Source organism: Rhamphochromis longiceps, linkage group LG3 (assembly GCF_057381845.1).
Source record: "Rhamphochromis longiceps isolate RC_006_pf linkage group LG3, R_longiceps_female_GT1.1, whole genome shotgun sequence".
Taxonomy (NCBI): Eukaryota; Metazoa; Chordata; class Actinopteri; order Cichliformes; family Cichlidae; genus Rhamphochromis; species Rhamphochromis longiceps.
This window is the reverse complement of record NC_140559.1, coordinates 13,361,730-13,381,511: the sequence shown is the minus strand read 5'-3', so window position 1 is coordinate 13,381,511 and position 19,782 is coordinate 13,361,730. Positions and strand designations below refer to the sequence as shown.

Genomic DNA, 19,782 nt, shown 5'->3' with positions numbered 1-19,782 from the left:
CATGTCATTTTATCTCCATTTAAATTCATATTTTCAATGAAAGCAGTTTAACAGCGTTATCATTTGAAAAATAAGTGATGTACAAACAGAGTCAGCATTTCTGAGGCCGCGGAGAGAAAAGAAGAGCACAACACTGACAGTGAGTTACCAACACACACATTTACACTTGTTTTGTCTTCACAGAGAAAATACACTTCCTGCTGCTGATGTTCCGTCACTGAACATCTAATCCTGCTTCACTGACAGGCTTCTGGACTGTTCCAGAGAAACTATCAGGGTCACTGCCCTCCAGTGGTCACTGTCAGTAACTACAACTGTCCACATACAATAATACTGACATTAGGACACATTCACTTCAGCGTTTCACCACTAGTGTTCATCAGTGTGATAATGACGATGAATGATCAATGAATATGTGAACACAGATATTATTAAACTGATAGCAACACTGACACTGTCAGCAGAGAGATACTTTCTGATGACAGCTTACTGCCCTCAGGTGGTCACAGTGAGGAACTGCATGATATTAAACCAGTGACAGGTGCCGTCCTTAATGAAGAGCATTTCCAACCAAAATATATATTCCAAGAGTAATAAGAATTATTAATAACACCGGCTTCAATCAAGCGTCTGACTCACTCTTCATCAAATTAAAAACACTTCAATTTAATGAGCTTCAAACAGTCCAAATTATGTAGAGAGCAAAAAGACATCCATGAGGCCAAATATTCAGAATGAGTTTCAAGTCCAATAAAAACGTGACGCACTGAGAGGAAACTCCATGTTCAATAAAGCAGCTATAAGAACCAATAGTAAATATCCAACACGTTCTCACTCCCAACTCGTCAAACGTGTGACGCATGGTCAGGCTCCCTCTGCTTCACTTATCGACACGCAGGGTACCCCCCTCGCGTCGAGAATTGACCTGCAGGGTCCTCTCATTGAATACTATAGAGCTCCCTAAAAGTTGTTTATTGACGACAAGAGATTGCTGCGGAAGAGCCTGTTGTCCATATATTTATATATTTCCAAAATCACATTGTAGTGACGTATACAGAACACAATAAATTATATAATGTAAGCAACTATCTGAGAAACAGCAGATACAGCAGAGAAATTAATTATAGGCTGTTACTTTTGTATCGTTTATTGCATTTATGGAGGGAGTGATGTATGCTGGGTAATAGATGAGAACAGTCGATAGGTCAAAGGTTGTTTTTATTACACAGATGTTATTGATATTAATCTGTCTTCTTCTTCTACTCTTGTTCACCCAGTAGCACAGCTAGCTACTGGGTGACTTTATTCACCCTCTTCGGCTGTTATCAGTCCATACAATGGGCGTTATCAGCACAAATCAGTCCCATAGATATGGACCATCTCCTGCTAGATTGTTCAGAAGGTTGTTCTCATCCATCCAGATGGAGGATCACTAACAGGAGCGTGGGAAGACTCCAGAATCCACTCTGGCTGGAATCCGGTAGATACAGCAGTGTTTACAGGTAAAACCATTTAAACGGACAGCATTTATAGAATGACTATTAAAAGTCAGCGAGTGTCAGTAATGTTAATGTGGTTATGTTAGTAATACACCGAGTGCTAATATAACAGCTTTAAGATGCATTTGTAGATGTTATTACGTGTTTTACCGTATTTATGGTGCTAGCTTAAAGTTACGGTGTAAACGTTAGCTTATATTGGAGTAAAGCTGTTACTGTTTAAACGATGTTAGCACAGAAATATTAGCTTCTGTCATGACTGACGAAGTTACTAGTTAATAAAGTTTCCAGTAAAGTGTTTAATCGCAGCCACAGATTGACAGCAAATATCTCGATTAGCTTCAGTGCATCTGTAATAAATATGTGCAAGTTTCAGTGCTTCGTTTAAACTGTATGATACTTATACTGACCCAGGGTCAGTGTAAAATACAATCCTAGCTGTGTGAACAAAGCCTGGCTCCTTTAATCCTGCATGACAAACCTCAGGATGCAGGTTATTATTACTCTTTCCTGCTGGCACACCTGTCACACCTGAGAGTCAGCTGGAAACGTACAGTGACGTGGACATCATGCAAAGACTGCCAGACTCTGTAATACTGCAAATGATCAGTGACTCAAGTTAACACTAAACTTTAAACAGTACCTCTGTGTCTCTGTGTGCTGAACATCTAGGATTGAGTCAGGCTGCATCAGCTGAAGCTGTTATTTGTATATATCAGTATTTTTTATTCAGGTGTGGGGAAAATACGAAAGACTGCAGTGAAGCGATGCACCAGATTAATCCCTGGCCAAAAGTATCGTACTTAAATCAGACTACTGATCCAGCCACATCAGCCTTTTGTGAGGTCTGTTTAAAGTAGACTAAAAGTGAACTGCAGGTTCCTGAGAGGTGGACTGTGAGCACAGAAACACATGTTCATACATACAGCTGCAGCAAACTTACATGAATTTTAAATAGATTTGTTACTCTGATGTCTGTCTCTGTGTTAGTCCTCTGACAGACTGGTGACCTGTCCAGGTGTGCTCTACCTGTGACTACTGGGACAGGCTCTAGCCTCTGTAATAGAAATGTTCTGTTATTCTCATTTAAAGTATTTTGGGTTTTCTCCAAAGCCAAGCCTTGAGTTCATCACTAACTGCAGATTTCCAGTGACCAATACTTGTGAAAATATCCTCCGTATACCAGTTCATGTAGTGTACACTACTTTCAAATCAGACATGGATTTTGCAATACAGAATTCACCAGGATTTGGAAGAGCATGATGTGTATTCTCAAGGATTGCAGAACTGATGAGGATTTTGTTTTTGTTTTTCTATTTTGCATATGCATGTTTAATTTTCTTATTTCTTGTTAATGTTGTTAACTCAGCGTCAGATTAAGAACCAAAGCCGCGTGACCCCTGTGTAGCGCGCTACAGCAGCTAGCCGATAGCAACACTGAAGCTGTTTACTTTGTGTGACCGTTTTTCCTCTATGTGTTATGCTTTCACAGTAGCCCAGCTGACAGCGCACGCTAGTACGCCGAAGCAGCTTCCCCCCCGCGGTATGGCCCACAGCAGCCTAGCTGACAGCACACGCTAGCGATGCTAAACCGTGTCCCCCCCGGGATTAAGCGTCACAGCAGCCCAGCTGACAGCAGTCACACAGCAAAGCCGACGCCGCGAGCCGCCGCGCAGCCCACAAGCTAAGCTACCCGGCGCCCAGGCGACACCCTAGAACCTGTCCAGGGTGTATTCTGCCTTTCATCCTGTGGTAGCTGGAATAGGCTAGCAACGTGGATAAAAATAAGCACAAGAGAATGGATGGATGCATTTGGTTTCAGTTTATACATATGGCATATTTTGTTTTTCGATTGTAGTTTATCTGTTTTCCTGCCTTTATGTCATTTGTATCTCTGTTCTCTGATATGACCCATAGTAACATTAGATTATTTAGTACCCCTGCAGGGAGCAAAAGAATATGCCACAACCTCACTGTTACATAGAATTCAATTTTCTCAAATGCTTCCTGTGTCCACCTATTCCACACAATGTAAAATGTCAGTGGTGATGTCATAACATACAGGTTTATCAGCCATGTTTTGTATTTCAGATACCTTTGTTTATTTTTTAAATACTATAGCTAGATGTGGTCATTGAAAGATCTGCCACCTAGAGCAACTTTTCTTTACATTTTCAAATGAGATGAGTTAAGCTTTATTTCAGTGTCCCATTTGAACATTTATGCTTTACATTGAAATTCATATTAATTTTCACTTGATTTCTAGATTAACTCACAGGTTTAAATAATAGTTTTTGTTAGGTTTTGGAAAAGTTTTGAAAAGTGTTACAGTAACCCTAATGAAAAAAACATTTAAAGGGGGGCTGACGGTATCTCCAACACTGCCAGCAAGTTGTCTATAAATGTGACAGACATGAAATATATAATAATATATAGCTGAAATATGAACATTATATCATCATCGCTACTACTATTACTACGACTAATAATAATAATAATGGTAATAACTGTTAAACATAACCTGGTTTACATTCTTTGGGAATGTTTAAGGATTTTGTTTACTTGATTAGACAGCCTAATTGTATTTTGTTTGGTTTTTTTTCCTTTCCTTTCCTTTCCTTTCCTTTCCTTTTCTTTTCTTTGTTTTTTAAGGTCAGCCCATACGGTGAAAATATATATTTTAAAATATATTTTGAAATATATTTCAAAATATACAAAAAATGGGCAAAAAATATATGTGCTAAAATACATTTTAAAATATATTTATATATATTCATAATATATTTTGAAATGTGTTTTAACGCATATATTTTTGGCCATTTTTCTATATTTTGAAATATATTTCAAAATATATTTCAAAATACAATTTAAACTTATTTAAAATCATCCAAAAATATAAAAATTTAACCCTTCATATATTTCTAAGAAAACACATTCACATGTAACAGCTGAAAGAAATCTTTATTTGATGTCTAAAACATATATAGAGCATATCAATCAAGCAAGGAATATTCATTTTACAATTTTATTCTCATTACATACTTAAACATTCTAAAAGAAACACACACACACACACACACACACACACACACACACACACACACACACACACACTTATATATAACACCCAGCACGCCCCTGCGGGCGGTTTATCGTTCAAGCTCGGGTTCTCAGAGGCCTGGGAGCTTGAGGGTCCTGCGCAGTATCATAGCTGTTCCTAGGACTGCGCTCTTCTGGACAGAGATCTCCGATGTTATTCCCGGGATCTGCTGGAGCCACTCGCCTAGCTTGAGAGTCACCACACCTAGTGCTCCGATTACCACGGGGACCACCGTTACCTTCACCCTCCACATCCTCTCGAGCTCTTCTCTGAGCCCTTGGTATTTCTCCAGCTTCTCGTGTTCCTTCTTCCTGATATTGCTGTCATTCGGAACCGCTACATCGATCACTACGGCCGTCTTCTTCTGTTTGTCTACCACCACTATGTCCGGTTGGTTAGCCACCACCATTTTGTCCGTCTGTATCTGGAAGTCCCACAGGATCTTAGCTCGGTCATTCTCCACCACCCTTGGGGGCATCTCCCATTTTGACCTCGGGACTTCCAGGTTATACTCGGCACAGATGTTCCTGTACACTATGCCGGCCACTTGGTTATGGCGTTCCATGTATGCCTTGCCTGCTAGCATCTTGCACCCTGCTGTTATGTGCTGGATTGTCTCTGGGGCATCTTTACACAGCCTGCACCTGAGGTCTTGCCTGGTGTGATAGACCCCAGCCTCTATGGATCTTGTACTCAGAGCTTGTTCTTGTGCTGCCATGATTAGTGCCTCTGTGCTGTCTTTCAGTCCAGCTTTGTCCAGCCACTGGTAGGATTTCTGGATATCAGCCACCTCCTCTATCTGCCGGTGGTACATACCGTGCAGGGGCCTGTCCTTCCATGATGGTTCCTCGTCTCCCTCCTCTTTCTTGGGTTTCTGCTGCCTGAGGACTTGGGGTGAAACCCTCCATGCATGGTAAGGAGCTTTCTTGTCTTTATGTCAGTGGCTTCTATCTCCTCCTTTGGCCAGCCTATTACCCCAGCAGGGTACCTGATCACGGGCAGGGCGTACGTGTTGATGGCCCGGATCTTGTTCTTACCATTCAGCTGACTCCTCAGGACTTGCCTGACCCTCTGCAGGTACTTGGTGGTTGCAGCCTTTCTAGCGGCCTCTTCATGGTTCCCATTTGCCTGCGGGATCCCCAGGTACTTGTAACTGTCCTCTATGTCTGCAATGTTGCCTTCTGGTAGTTCAATCCCCTCAGTTCTGACTACCTTCCCTCTCTTTGTTACCATCCGACTACACTTCTCCAGTCCGAACGACATTCCAATGTCATTGCTGTATAGCTTGGTAGTGTGGATCAGTGAATCGATGTCTCGTTCACTCTTGGCATACAGCTTGATGTCATCCATGTACAGGAGGTGGCTGACAACTGCTCCGTTCCGTAGTCGGTATCCATAGCCATTCTTGTTAATGATCTCACTGAGGGGGTTCAGGCCTATGCAGAACAGCAGTGGGGACAGAGCATCTCCTTGGTAGATCCCGCACTTGATGGTGACTTGTGCTATGGGCTTGGAGTTGGCCTCTAGTGTTGTACGCCACATCCCCATTGAGTTCCTGATGAAGGCTCTTAGGGTCCCATTGATCTTGTACAATTCTAGGCATTCCAGTATCCAGCTGTGGGGCATTGAGTCATAGGCCTTCTTGTAATCAATCCAGGCAGTGCACAGGTTGGTCAGTCTGGTCTTGCAGTCTCGGCTGACTGTTCTGTCTACCAGTAGCTGGTGTTTTGCGCCTCTGGTATTCTTGCCAATTCCTTTCTGTGTCCCACTCATGTATTGACCCATGTGCCTGTTCATCTTAGCCGATATGATGCCTGACAGGAGCTTCCACGTGGTGCTGAGGCAGGTTATTGGTCGGTAGTTGGAGGGGACCGGTCCCTTCTTGGGGTCCTTGGGGATCAGGACCGTCCGACCTTCGGTTAGCCATTCCGGGTGTCTCTCGTTAACTAGCAGCTGGTTCATTTGTGCTGCCAGATGCTCGTGGAGTGCAGTCAGCTTCTTTAGCCAGTAGGCGTGAACCATGTCGGGCCCTGGTGCTGTCCAACTCTTCATACTGGAGACCCTTTCTTGGATATCTGCCACTGTGATGGTTACTGGACCCTGTTCAGGGAGGCATATGGGTTGCATCCTTCTCCCATATGCTCTTCCAGTATATATATATATATATATATATATATATATATATATATATATATCAACGTAAGAAAGCAAAATAAAGCCGCTATTGAAAAAAGAAATAGCTTTTTACCGAGAAAATGGTTATCAAGATCATTGTCATAATACTGAAACAATTAAACAGAATCCAAACTATGAGTTTGTCTGTGAAAAACTAACTGCTACAATCCTTCTCTCTGTCGCTATACACTCATCAGAAATCTGCTGCGTTACCCCCCTGAACTTTTTCTCCCTCCCCAGTAACCATACCCCTCCCTCTCTGATCAGAATTATCCCTGAAGCATCCCCCCCAGGAACCACACCTCCTTTTTTTCCCACCGGATGTGATTAGTCACACATATGGAATCAATTAGAGACTTCCGGAGTACCCCCTCCCCTCACTGGATACAATTCGTCACGCTTATGGATCATATTACACACATCTGGATTCAATTAGTCACTTCCGGAATACTTCCGGTAGGGTCAAAAGGTCAAGGCTAGGGTCATCAATCAAAATCGCATTATTCAGTGACACAAGCTGTACACCATTTTTTTCTGCTGCTTCCTTGGTCTTTATTCTTGCCATCACTTCCATTTCCCTGCACTGTCAAACTCAATAATACTTCAAATCACTTCCACGGTCCAATCATTTTCTCAGCTGCCTTCTTTGAAGCATGCCTCTATCTTCAACTACAGCACCATCAGCATCCAGACTCTGTGGGAGTCTAACCGTCAAATAGCTTCATGAATATCTGTATCCCAATAAATCAGGTTTCGTTTTTCCACACCATCTCTCCTTATGGGATTATTTCAATCAGTATAGAAAAATATTCACAAGTGGGAAACAGTAAGATGATCATTACATTTTAATTACAAACACACATTTACTGACAAAAAAGTAAGTTGTAAATCAATGATGATATGCATTGAGTTACAACCAATTTTGTTGTCTTAACAAAGACAACGAAAGCCTTAAACTGAAAAGAAGGTATCTGATTAATATCTGAAGCATTAAGTTAAATCATTTAACACCAAGTATTACAGACACAAATCAAGTTTGTGACATGTCATTGAGGACATCAGCATATTTGAAAATGCTTCAAAACTCAGGCTTGTGAATGATTCCAACAGCTTCATGCATCTGTTAAACTTAGCTGAAAAACAAAACATTGAACAGTTTTTTACAGAAACACAATAGTAGAAGCTGCAGTAGTTAAAGACAAGCATGTTAGCAATGTAATGGTGCATTATATAGGAAAGCCAAGAGCCACAGGAAAGATGATCCCCTAACTTCCCAAACTGTAGGATGGATTTTGCCTCCATGGGGACAGCTCTGATTATGCTGCACAAGCTCCGCCCTCAGACTTGTCTCAGTGTGTGGCTCATGTTTCATTTGTCAAGCTTTAATAAACTGTAGGAGGAATAAGTGTGCTCCCTTATGGAGCGCCACTTACGGTCCATTTATTGTTCTGACACAAACAGAGTAAATGTAAGGGGACAGCCACCGCATTTTAACAGCTGGACTTAGCCCAAAATCAGCTGTTAAAAGAAATCTATGAAAACGCTTGTTGCACAGTCGAGCTGGTTTAACAGAAAAAGAAGCAGGGGGTTTAGCAGGCAGAGGTTTGCAAATAAGAATCACGGAATTGAAACAAAGAGCTTGATTAGTGTGAAAGTGAGCTGTAGCCCCATCAGAGCTGTGATAAAGAAGGAGTTTCTCCATCAGGAGCTAATGTCTGAACAACAATTATTCATGATTGATTCTTTATTAGTGTTTCTGTATACAAGATTAGTGTCCAACATAAAGGCTGACGCTGGACTCTCACACCACACCAATGCTGCCGTTACACTGTCAACACACCACTTCACCATAATTGACATCAGGACAGACTTTCAGAGGTTCACTGCCAACATTACAGCATGTAAACATAAAATACAAGGAATGCAATATTTGTGTAACATATGAACACAACACTGTGAGAAAGCAACCAGGTTTAAAAATTATTGAGCCAATATTTTCAGCTTATATGGCTGTGTGATGTAGCATAACTTAAGCAGCAAGGAAGGTGATAAGTAAATAGTAGTGATGGTCCGCTTGAAGCTGAAGCTCCGGTGCGTGTGTCACAAAAATCAACACACTGCTTCAGAAGCACTGTGTCAAAGCTTGATTCGTTTGGCCAGAGTCACATGATCAGTGACGTCCGAAGCTTCATTTAGAACCTAACTGCTTCGGTGTCTGATTCAATGGTTTATAAGGAAGTGAATCATTCGCGGGATTTGTGGTGTTTTGATGGTGACAGATAGCGAACCACTGATATTTCTACTGAGAGATTTGGAGCCAGCGAGGAATAGAGGAGGCTCTGTTGTGTGGGAGTATTTTGAGTTGATTTTTGTCAATCGGGTGGGTTTTCCAGCTTTGTGTTCTGGCCGTTTGCTTTTGTTTTGTGCGTGTTTATTATATCTGAAAACGGGAAAAAGGTAAAATGTCAAACATCTGCTTCCATAATATAAATATCATTAAATAACTTTAGAAAAACTTCCACTTGATTCTTTACATGTAATGTTGTAAAAATATATATTTTATTGTTTAATTAATCTGAAAATGTTAGTCTGCCAAATGTGCAGCAATTGAATTTCTTTATTCTCTTTAGCTGATAGTTTGTGGGGCCCAGGTTGACTGTATAACTGCATCTCTACCAGTTTCTCTGCACTCTAGCCTCCTCTGGGCCATGTGAAGGGATTTTCCTTAAGGCAGGTTAAATGATGTCCACGAAAAGGAACAGGTTCGGCCATCGCACACTAGAACAAATTCTTTTTTTAAATAAAAATGAAAAAGGGTTACCGTCAATGCATCATGTTTTTAATTTGCAAGTTCATAAGCATTTTCCTTTTCCATTTCACAATCAATTCTACCCCCAAGTCAAAAATATGTCTGGGAAAATTTCCCTAATATATTATTTATAAATATACCCGTCTAGCGGTTAATTGCATAAGTGCATGGAGGCAGGACCTCAGAGCAGTAACATACTCCATAATGTGTTGTACATTATATGTATATATTATATGTAACATGGTATTTTTCAATTATTGTATTTACCAACATCAAGAAGTCACAAGCAAAGGAAGACCACACCATGGTGCATATTTAAACAAGGAGAGTTTACTGGTCAAAACTATTTATTAAACAAATAAAACACATTTTTTTAACCACCACAAAATACACGTTCAAAGCAACACAACAGCGGCCCAATATCAGACAGAACTCCACTGTGTAGAGTGGGCAATCATAATGAAGTGGTTGGGTTTATTTTGTGGATTCAAGCTGCTCTTCCTATTCTTGGCCACCAGATGTCACCAGAGAGGACTGTGTTGAAAAGCTTCGAGTAATGAACCGTTTTTCAATACAAGCTTCAGAAAGCTTCATTTGGCCATCACTAGTAAATAGGATTAGCAGACGATTGAAGTTCTTTTAAGCATACTTTATTGCTGGCATCTCCATTTAACATAAAACAATCACACATGCAAAAATCCCACTGGCTTTATACAGGACTTTGCCCACACCTGACCTCGTTAGTCCCTACCATTGAAACAAATAGGTCAAACCAAATAATACAATTCTAAACAAAGAACAGGAATAAAGTCATGCATGAAACTGACAAACTCATTTACTCAACTAAATGGTAAAGTAAAACACTGCATGTTTGTTTGTTAGCTTAATCGACACAAGAGCACTTCCAATTAAGTGTGTTCACACTATTTTAACACTAATAAACTCAAAAGGCTACTTTAAAGAAAACAAACAATACTATACAAAATGAAAAACCCTCCATTTGGTTACACCCAGTGATGCAATCATTGACCTCATGACCCTATATAAACAGGAAGTAGTGGGCGGCCCTTCCCCTACACCTGTCTCACATATAGGACCTGAGTGCACAACATGGCCACCATGGTAAGTATAACCAAAGCAACATAAAGAAACATAATTTACCAGACATGTGTCTGTAAACAGAAGAGAATTCAGATGATCTGATGGTTAGTAGTGTTTGCTTTAAAACACATGCATGGATGTAAAGAATGTAACTACTGCTACCACAAACAAAACCCGGGATATTGTGTGTTAAGAGAAGTTACACCAGCAATGTCTAAATCAAAGCATTATGGCTGACTGTAAAATAACAGAACACAAAATAACAATATATGCAAGTGACAAATGTCAAATTAATTCTGTCCTAGCCACTTTGTCACAGGCTGAAACATTTTCAAATGATAAGCTTCCAACAATGAGTGAAACAGTAAGAGCATGTGGAGAGTTTGGAAACATCCCATTAAGAAAAAGAAATCAAACATTTGGATTCATTTTAATGAGCTCAGATTTGTTGAAAATGCAGAGGAGCTGGTTGTGAACTGAGCTTCAGAGAAACACAACATACTGATATTCACTGTGAAGCTTTGAGTGGAACAAGACACAAAAACAACATGTGGATCCTGTAATAATGGGAGCTTCCATCTTTAAAGGACTGAAGAGGAAGAGCTTTACAAGGAATCCTTTAGAACAGTTTAAAACATTAAAATCAGTTAAAAACTGGTTGAATCCATGAGTGAAAGAGTCAGAAATGTACAGATTGAACTGATCTCTTCAACAGTCAGTGTTTCTCTAACAGGAGGACACTCTTTACACTCAACTCAGCACAGACTCACTGAAGAATCAGGATTAACCCAAAATCCAGGATAAAGAGTTTGAGTGAATGTGGTGTTGAAGGTGTGGAGGTGGATCAGAGTGTCAGAGGAGACTCTGTAGAAGGACAGAGTGCCAGCAGGACAGTCCACATACACTGCTACTCTGTTAGAGGCAGAGGAGGAGGAGGAAGAGGAGGAGATGGATGTTTTTATCTTATTGTGCCTGACAGACTGAGGACCATCATCAGAGCAGCTCAGACTCCAGGACAGATCATTGAGTCCAAACACACAGTCATTACTGCTTCCTTCCCTTCTGATTCTTCTGTAACTCACTGATATATCAACGTTTTCTCTCCACTCGACCTCCCAGTAACAGCGACCAGTCAGACCATCTCTACACAGCAGCTGCCACTTGACATCAAATCTGTCTGGATGATCAGGATATGACTGAACCTCCTCCACATGTGTCACCTTCCTGTTGTTGTCAGACAGTTGGAGCCTTTTGTTCACTGTGTTTGTGTCAATTGTGAGTTGACAGGAATCTGACGGAGAGAACAAACACAATCAAGCTGCAGATCCATCATCTGTTCATTGATTGTGTTGAGATTTAAATATATATTTTAAGGCTTATTTGCTGATTATATTGTTTTATGTATAAAAAAAGGGCCAGCTTTGAGACAACTGGCCTTTGGGGGCTGTGCAGGGGTCTCTCTTCCGGAAGATGATTGAATAAAACAGAAATATAAATGTTTTGACCACTATGACTCAGGTTTTCTCTGTTCTATCGTGTCTAGGGATGGGTATTGATAAGATTTTAACGATTCCGATTCCATTTTCGATTCTGTTTAACGATTCGATTCTTTATCGATTCTCTTATCGATTCTTTTTTAAAAAAGGAGAACACTAAGGTCGATTAGCTTAGAACTTTGTTTTATATCTTCTCTTTGAACAAGATAGAAATTTAGGAGTAACATGGCCTTACAAACCCAACAGTGAGATCTTAAGAGATCCAGCCTACGGCTCTTCAATGGGGTGTCACAGGGTCCCCAGGAAAAAAAATTGTAAATGTAAAATAATAAAATAAATATTCTCCTGTAGCAATAACAAAGTATAACATAAATTGTTCTGTGGCAATTACACAAGAATATCCAGTAATGTCCCTGCCTACAATTAAACACATTCACTTACCAAAAATCGGGGCATCTGCTGTGGCAAATGGGTGCAAGCCTTTGACCACAAACTTAGACACTGCTCGGTGACATTCGTCTATCCTGGCCTGAAAGGAGACGCTACCGGTAGACTGCAGCAAGAACTGCCAGCATCTGAGCCAGACTCTGTCTCATCATGGTCACCTACATGTACAGTAATGGCAGGTTTTGTAATAAGGCAGATCGCGCTAACATAATATGCGCTGTTGTTGATTATTTACCTGCCGCATTAACGGGAGAGGACATGCAAACGTTACCGCTGCTGCTGGGTTGAGATTCACGAGTCCGGAGCGGAATTAAAAACGCGTGTCATCGCGTGTTTTGTGAGCAAATGCTTTTGCATATTCGTAGTGTTTCCTCCCTTAAATGAAATATCTACTTTGCAAGTTGCCCTGTTGTCATCGGTTCTCATAAAGTATAATCAAACTTTTGAGCGTTTGAGCCGCTTAGGCGCCGTGTTTCCTGCCAGGTAAATGACGCTCCGCAACGTGGTGACGTCATTCGGGGCGACTGGAATCGATAAGGGAATCGTTTGCAAAAATGGCAAACGATTCCAAGGAATTGAAACAGTGGGAACCGGTTCTCAACAAGAACCGGTTTTCGATACCCATCCCTAATCGTGTCTAATTGACACTTTGATGATGACTCCTGACATCAGAGATGTGAATGAGTGATGTGAAAGTTTGAAGATGGTTGAATGTGTGCTGCTTTGTTTTCATGAATCACAATAAAAACACACTTACACTTCTTCAGACCTGGTCTCAACCATCGGACTCCAGCAGGCTCCACCCTGAAAGGAGGAGGGGGGTCAGAGCACCACAGTCAGCATGCACACATGGACATTACATGGCTCTCATACACATGAACATTCACAGTGTTCATCAAAGTGAAAGCTCGGAGGAATGAATTGTCTGTGGTGTCTGTTTTTGTTAACAACACTCTGTATCATCTGCCTGAAGAAAGAAATGCGAACAGTTTATCTCCATGATGTGAAAGGTCTATAGAGATGTGTTTGTCCCATTTCCTCATTCTGGACCTTTCCAGGTCCTGGATGGAGGAAAGACAGCACAGATGAGCCTCTCTAAAGACCTTATTGTCTGTTGCTTCATGACTGAGGCCAACAAGACAGTGACGGAAACAGGACAGGAGTGGATGATGGCCAATTTCTCCAGACTGCACAGGGTTATATCTTTGTATTAGTTCTGACACATTCATCAACACCATATCTCGAGTCATTGGAGAAAATATCTGAGTAGAAAAAGGTCAGATTTTTACAGTAAAAACCACAAACATGTTTAACCAATCATTTTCAGAACTTGAAATGCTCATAGAATTTGTGCATTTTAAAAAGTGATGCATACGTTTTGCAAACAACATGCAACTATTTCCCTAAAAATGCAGCCAAGGCCTCAGGTGGTTTTATATAAGCATTTCAAACTTCACTATGTCACAACCCGGCTCAAGGACGCGACAAGCAAGTGGGATAACACATACAGTCTTTTAAAGGCTGTAAGATATTTTTAATGAAAATAAGGTGAAGAAAGTTTAACACAATTTAAATGATATAGCAGCCATAACAAAAGCGCCGAATGAACACGATGGATGCCAGACAGAGAGAGATTCAATCAAGGTGGCTTTATATGCTGGGACTGGCCTTCTCAGGTGTGCTGCGTCTATAATTGGGTCAGCTCAACCTACCACTTACCTGAAAAAGACAGGCAACAAGAAAAGCAAAACACAAGGCCAGCCCACTGGCTGTCACAACTAGTAGAACTGACACACAAAACCAAAGAATGACTACACTACACACTAACTGTAGCACACACAACTGATACAACGTCCATTTCGTGGGCAGGAAAGGAAAATTCCTTTGTTATGTCATTATCAATTAAGTACAAAAAAGGCAGGGGTGGATTTGAGGTGTGGTGCTTGCATTTGGAAGAGTTTGCTGTAAACTAGGGGTGGGTGGTATAAACGGTAAACTGTAGAAACGATATAAATTTGGCGGTAGAGCTTTTGACTATACCGCTCTGCCTCGATAGCGTATGTTGATGGTGTCATCAAGCTGCGCCTGTTTTGGTTCAAAGCATCGCATCATCTGCAAATTATGCCAGGCCACAGTAATGGCAAAGCGACAAAGCAAGTTTTGGAATATGTGGAAAGCCAAAAACTGCGCTCCTTCCACTTCCCTACCATTGAGTCATTAATGTTACATACCCTAAAATGAAGGGATTATGTTAAGAAAATGCTTTAGTTTGTCACATTTTTATGCAAGCTTTTTGTTTAAACCAATGAATTAAAGCTGAAAGTCTGAACTTCAACTGCATCTGAGTTTTTTTATTTAAAGTTCACCGTGGTAACCCAAAATTGCAAACTGTTGTCTCTGTCCAAATATTTATGGACCTATTTGTAGGTCTACTTTTAATGAAACTCACAACATGACTTATCTGTTATCATGTTCCTGCAAACAGGCTCCTTGGAGACCCCCTACACAAATATCCATGTACTATCCAGCTAGACTAGTGTGTCTGTCCCTGAAAATATTCCTGCATGTGTGATTGTTCATGTCTCATCTGCAGGAAACAAACAGGAAGTGAGTGAAGGACACAGGAAATGTTTCCAGCTCTTTCTCCTCTATCAGACATTCTCTCCATACCTGAGAGTGTCCAGTCTCCAGCCTGGATCCTTCAGTCCAGCCGACAGAAGCTCAATTCCTGAGTCTCCTGGATGATTGTAGCTCAGGTCCAGCTCTCTCAGATGGGAGGGGTTGGAGCTCAGAGCTGAGGCCAGAGAAGTACAGCCTTCCTCTGTGATCAGACAGCCTGACAGACTGCAGACACACAAAACAACAATCCATCTGTCAACAATCATTTTCTGTTTGTCACATATAATAACATCTGTCCATTTACATGCATTAAATTTAACTTTATTTATAAGTGACAATTCCCAAAAGACAACAGCAGTCATCTCAAGCTGTTTAACAGTGTAAGGTAACAGCAATATACTACAATATTAGAGAGAAAGCCCCAACTATCAGACTATCTACTTTGAGCAGTACTTGGTGATGGTGGGAAGGAAGAACTCCCTTTGACACAAAGATCCTCCCTGTGAATACAGGCTCCAGGAGGAGCATCTACCATGACTGGTTGCAGGGTGAGGGGAAAGAGAAGAGATGAGCTCAGAGAGACAAGAACAAAATACAAACTAGGGAGAGAGGAGACAAAAGTTAAGGACATGCAGTAGTGACATATAAAAGCATCAGGAGTGAAAAGAGGGGAGTGGAGAAGAAAGCAGAGCATCATGGGAAGTCCACCAACAGCCTTAGCCGATAGCAGAATAACTAAGGGATGGTTCAGGGTCACCTGATCCAGCTCGAACTATAAGCTTTATCAAAAAGGAAAGCTTGAAGCTGATCTTCAAAGTAGAGAGGGTGTCTGTCTCCTGAACTCAAACTGGGAGCTGCTTCCACACCAAGTCCAACATAGCCAGGCTGAGTCGTTATATTAGTCCAAAGTAAAGTCAGAAAGTCATTATTTGTGTCACATTTTAGTGGAAATGTAGAAAAACTATCCAAAAGTTATTTCTAAATCTGATATTAAACAGTTTAAATGGTGAAAAAAACTGTAAAGAAAAGAGAAAGTCAATTAAAAAAAGAGTCGATAAAAGGCTCTTTAGAGGGTCACCAGTTTAAAACTCAGACTTTTAAACTGGTGATTCTCCTTCTCTGCTCCATTTCGTCTCTAGACTTCCTGTTCCTATGAGGGATTTGATTAGCTGAACATCCTTCTGGCCTTTCTTTAGTTCTTTGGGTGCTAATCAAAGGAGAAAACACATGGGTCATGTGACGTGACATAAGGAGCGCTCTGATTAGTTGGGATTCACAAACTATGGTGCTGTTTGCAAGCTTAGCTTTGCAGTGCCAAGAAGATCTCTTAAATAGGGATGAGACACTCAACACTGACGTTTCCACAGTTTGGAGCTTCTAAAGTGCAGATGTTTGGAAACGCTGCGCCGTGGTTCAAACAGTCAGATCACGTGATTCCGGCTGCCACAGGTAGCATACCTGCTGCTTTCAGGCATTGCCAGGCTCAGGAATTCCAATTTTTGATTGGCTGGTCTTTTGGACTTTTTGGGCCTTGTAATGACTGAATGAATGCTTTTCATTCAGAGAGAGAGCCACACACTGTCTGTAACATCATTAGAATATCTCAGTAAAAACACCACCTCTCCTTCAAGGACTAAATCAAACAGGCACCAGTTTTCAGCTCTGTCTGCGCTCTACTTCTTTCTACTTTCTTCTTTTCTACTTTCAACAGAAAATATGATTTACTGCAATCAGGGATATCATCCTCACTGTCAGCAGTTACTCACACACTGTGTGTAGAAATAAAGAAAATATTGATACTAAGTAAAGTAAAGTAAGTAAAGTAAAATTTTATTTATATAGCACCTTTCAAGATAAAATCACAAAGTGCTTTACAGAGGCAGAAAACAGACATTAAAATCTAAAACAAAACAAAATCAACCAAAAGCGAGTTTAAACAGATAGAAAAAAAAGCAGTTAAAAACCTGAGTCCACAGATCTCAAACTTAGAGGGAGCGAGTTCCAGAGTCTGGGAGCCACTGATACAAACGCTCTGTCACCTTTTGTTTTTAACGTTGTATGCGGGACAGCCAGCAACCCCTGGTCACAAGACCTCAGGGACCTGCTGGGGTCATAAGGAAGAAGAAGATCACTTAAGTAAGTTGGAGCTACACCGTGCAGGGCCCTATAAGTCATGATTATGATCTTAAATTGGACTCTGAACTTGACAGGGAGCCAATGCAGCTGAATCAGCAGGGGAGTGGCATGGGAGTGTTTGTGATGCTTTGTCAGAAGCCTGGCAGCAGCATTCTGAACACCCTGCAGTTGTTCCAGGGAGGCATTACTTAAGCAAGTAAACAAGGAATTACAATAATCTAAGCGAGATGAAACAAAAGCATGAATAATCATTTTCAATTCGGAACGTGACACAATGGGAGTCAGCTTAGCGATATTTCTTAAATGGTAAAAACAAGAGCAAACTAAAGATTTAACGTGTGTGTCCAGCGTCAGAGCTGGATCAAATGTAACACCAAGGTTCCTAATGGATGATTTAATATAAGAAGCAAGAGGGCCTAGATTTTTAACCACGAGGGGAACAAATTTCTCAGGAGCAAAGACAATGACTTCCGTTTTATTAGCATTTAGTTGAAGGTAATTACCAGCCAGCCAATCTCTAACGGAATCTAAGCAGGACTGCAAGATTTGGAGCTTAGAAACATCAGGTGGCCTAAAAGAGATATATAGCTGAATATCATCTGCATAACAATGATATGAAATTAGATTAGATTAGATTAGATAGAACTTTATTAATCCCTCGGGTGGGTTCCTCTGGGAAATTCGATTTCCAAAAAAGCACAGCACCGACAGAAGTTACAGAGTTATACACACACACATATATATAAATACAGAGACAATATAAATAAAATATACGAAGGGGATAAATAGAATAAATAGGAATAAAAATAAAAATACAAGTGAATTGCACATTTCAAGTATTGAGTCTATTGCACCGTTGACTATTTACAAAAGTATTGCACAAGGTATTGTACAGTGAGGTGAAGAGGCACTACAGCTTAGTTGTTCCCCCCTCCTTTGTCCTCCTGTTTCCCCTCCCTCTCCCCTCCAGAGAGGAGTTAAACAGTCTGATGGCGTGTGGGACAAAGGAGTTTTTAAGTCTGTTAGTTCTTGTCTTTGGGAGAAGCAACCTGTCACTGAACAGACTCTTCTGATTGTTAATGGCCGTGTGCAGAGGATGCCTGGCATTGTCCATAATGTCCATCAGTTTCTTTAATGTCCTTTTCTCTGCCACTGTCACCAGAGTGTCCAGCTTCATGCCGACCACAGAGCTAGCCCTCCTGATCAGTTTCTCCAGCCTGGATGAGTCCTTCTTTGCTGTGCTGCTCCCCCAGCACACCACAGCATAGAAAAGTACTCCAGCAACCACCGACTGGTAAAACATCCTCAGGAGCTTCCTGCAGATGTTAAAAGACCTCAGCCTCCTGAGGAAGTACAGTCGGCTTTGGGCTTTTTTATACAGGTGCTCTGTGAAATATCAGAGAAACAGCTGAGAAGTTGCAGAAGAGGGAGTAAATACAACAAAAACAATAATGGTCCCAAGACAGAGCCCTGAGGCACCCCATAGGCAAGAGAGCTGACGGAGGATCTGAACTTAGAGGTAGCCACAGAGAAAGATCGATTTGACAAATAGGATTTAAACCATTCCAATGCGGTACCCAATACGCCCACCCAGTGGTTTAATCTATCTAACAAAATAAGATGATCAACAGTGTCAAAAGCAGAGGTCAGATCCAGCAACATCAAAACAGTGCACTCTCCAGCATCATAATTCATCAAAATATCATTAAACACTCTAAGAAGTGCAGTTTCGGTAGAGTGAGCCTTACGAAAGCCAGATTGAAGTTTATCAAGAAAGTTGTGCTCATCTAGAAAATCCGTGAGTTGCTTGGCCACAACCTTTTCTAAAATTTTGGCAATAAAAGGCAATTTTGAGATGGGTCTGTAACTGGAAAGCAAAGAAGGATCTAGTTTAGGTTTTTCAAAAGTGGGTGAATGACAGCACTTTTACAGTAAACAGGGACCTGACCAGAGAGCAGAGATGCATTAATAATTTTAAGAACACTAGGACCAATAGACTCAAAATTTTTTTTAAGTAAAGACCCGGATAAAATATCAAGGGGGCAAGAGGATGATCTCATTGAAGTGACCAGCTTCAACAACTCAGGTAAAGACACTGGTGAAAATCTTTCAAATCTGACAGGCTTAAGTAAAATCGGAACAGGCAAATGGTACATGGAGGGAGAGATTTTGCTCCTTACATTGCTAACCTTTTCAACAAAGAAGGAAAGAAATTTTTCACAGTCTTCATTCGAAGAAATGGGGACAGCAGCAGAAGCTGGAGCAACAATATCCCTAATTGTGTCAAATAGAACCTTAGGGTTACCTCTTCTCCTAGAGACTAGGTTTGAAAAATAAGCAGCCCTTGCATCACGAATTGAAGCGTTAAAAGAAACTAAAAGGTCTTTTAAATGAAAGAGA

The 19,782-nt window shown here is 40.9% G+C and overlaps 2 protein-coding genes across 3 annotated transcripts in view; one reads left to right on the top strand and one right to left on the bottom strand.

Annotated features, from left to right (window-relative positions):
- LOC146672994 (NLR family CARD domain-containing protein 3-like) overlaps window positions 1–19,782 on the top strand; it is a 172,171-nt gene that overhangs the window by 21,255 nt on the left and 131,134 nt on the right. The gene's annotated exons all lie outside the window — the stretch shown is intronic.
- Window positions 1–19,782, bottom strand: part of LOC146672997 (protein NLRC3-like) — a 151,130-nt gene that overhangs the window by 116,696 nt on the left and 14,652 nt on the right. For both annotated transcript variants that reach the window (XM_085401399.1, XM_085401401.1), the window contains exons 8-10: window positions 15,298–15,471; window positions 13,385–13,431; window positions 11,385–11,975 (exon numbers count right to left, since the gene is read on the bottom strand). In XM_085401399.1, coding sequence (XP_085257525.1) covers window positions 11,440–11,975; window positions 13,385–13,431; window positions 15,298–15,471 — 757 coding nt within the window. In that variant the 3' untranslated portion in view covers window positions 11,385–11,439. The remainder of the gene's footprint in view (window positions 1–11,384; window positions 11,976–13,384; window positions 13,432–15,297; window positions 15,472–19,782) is intronic.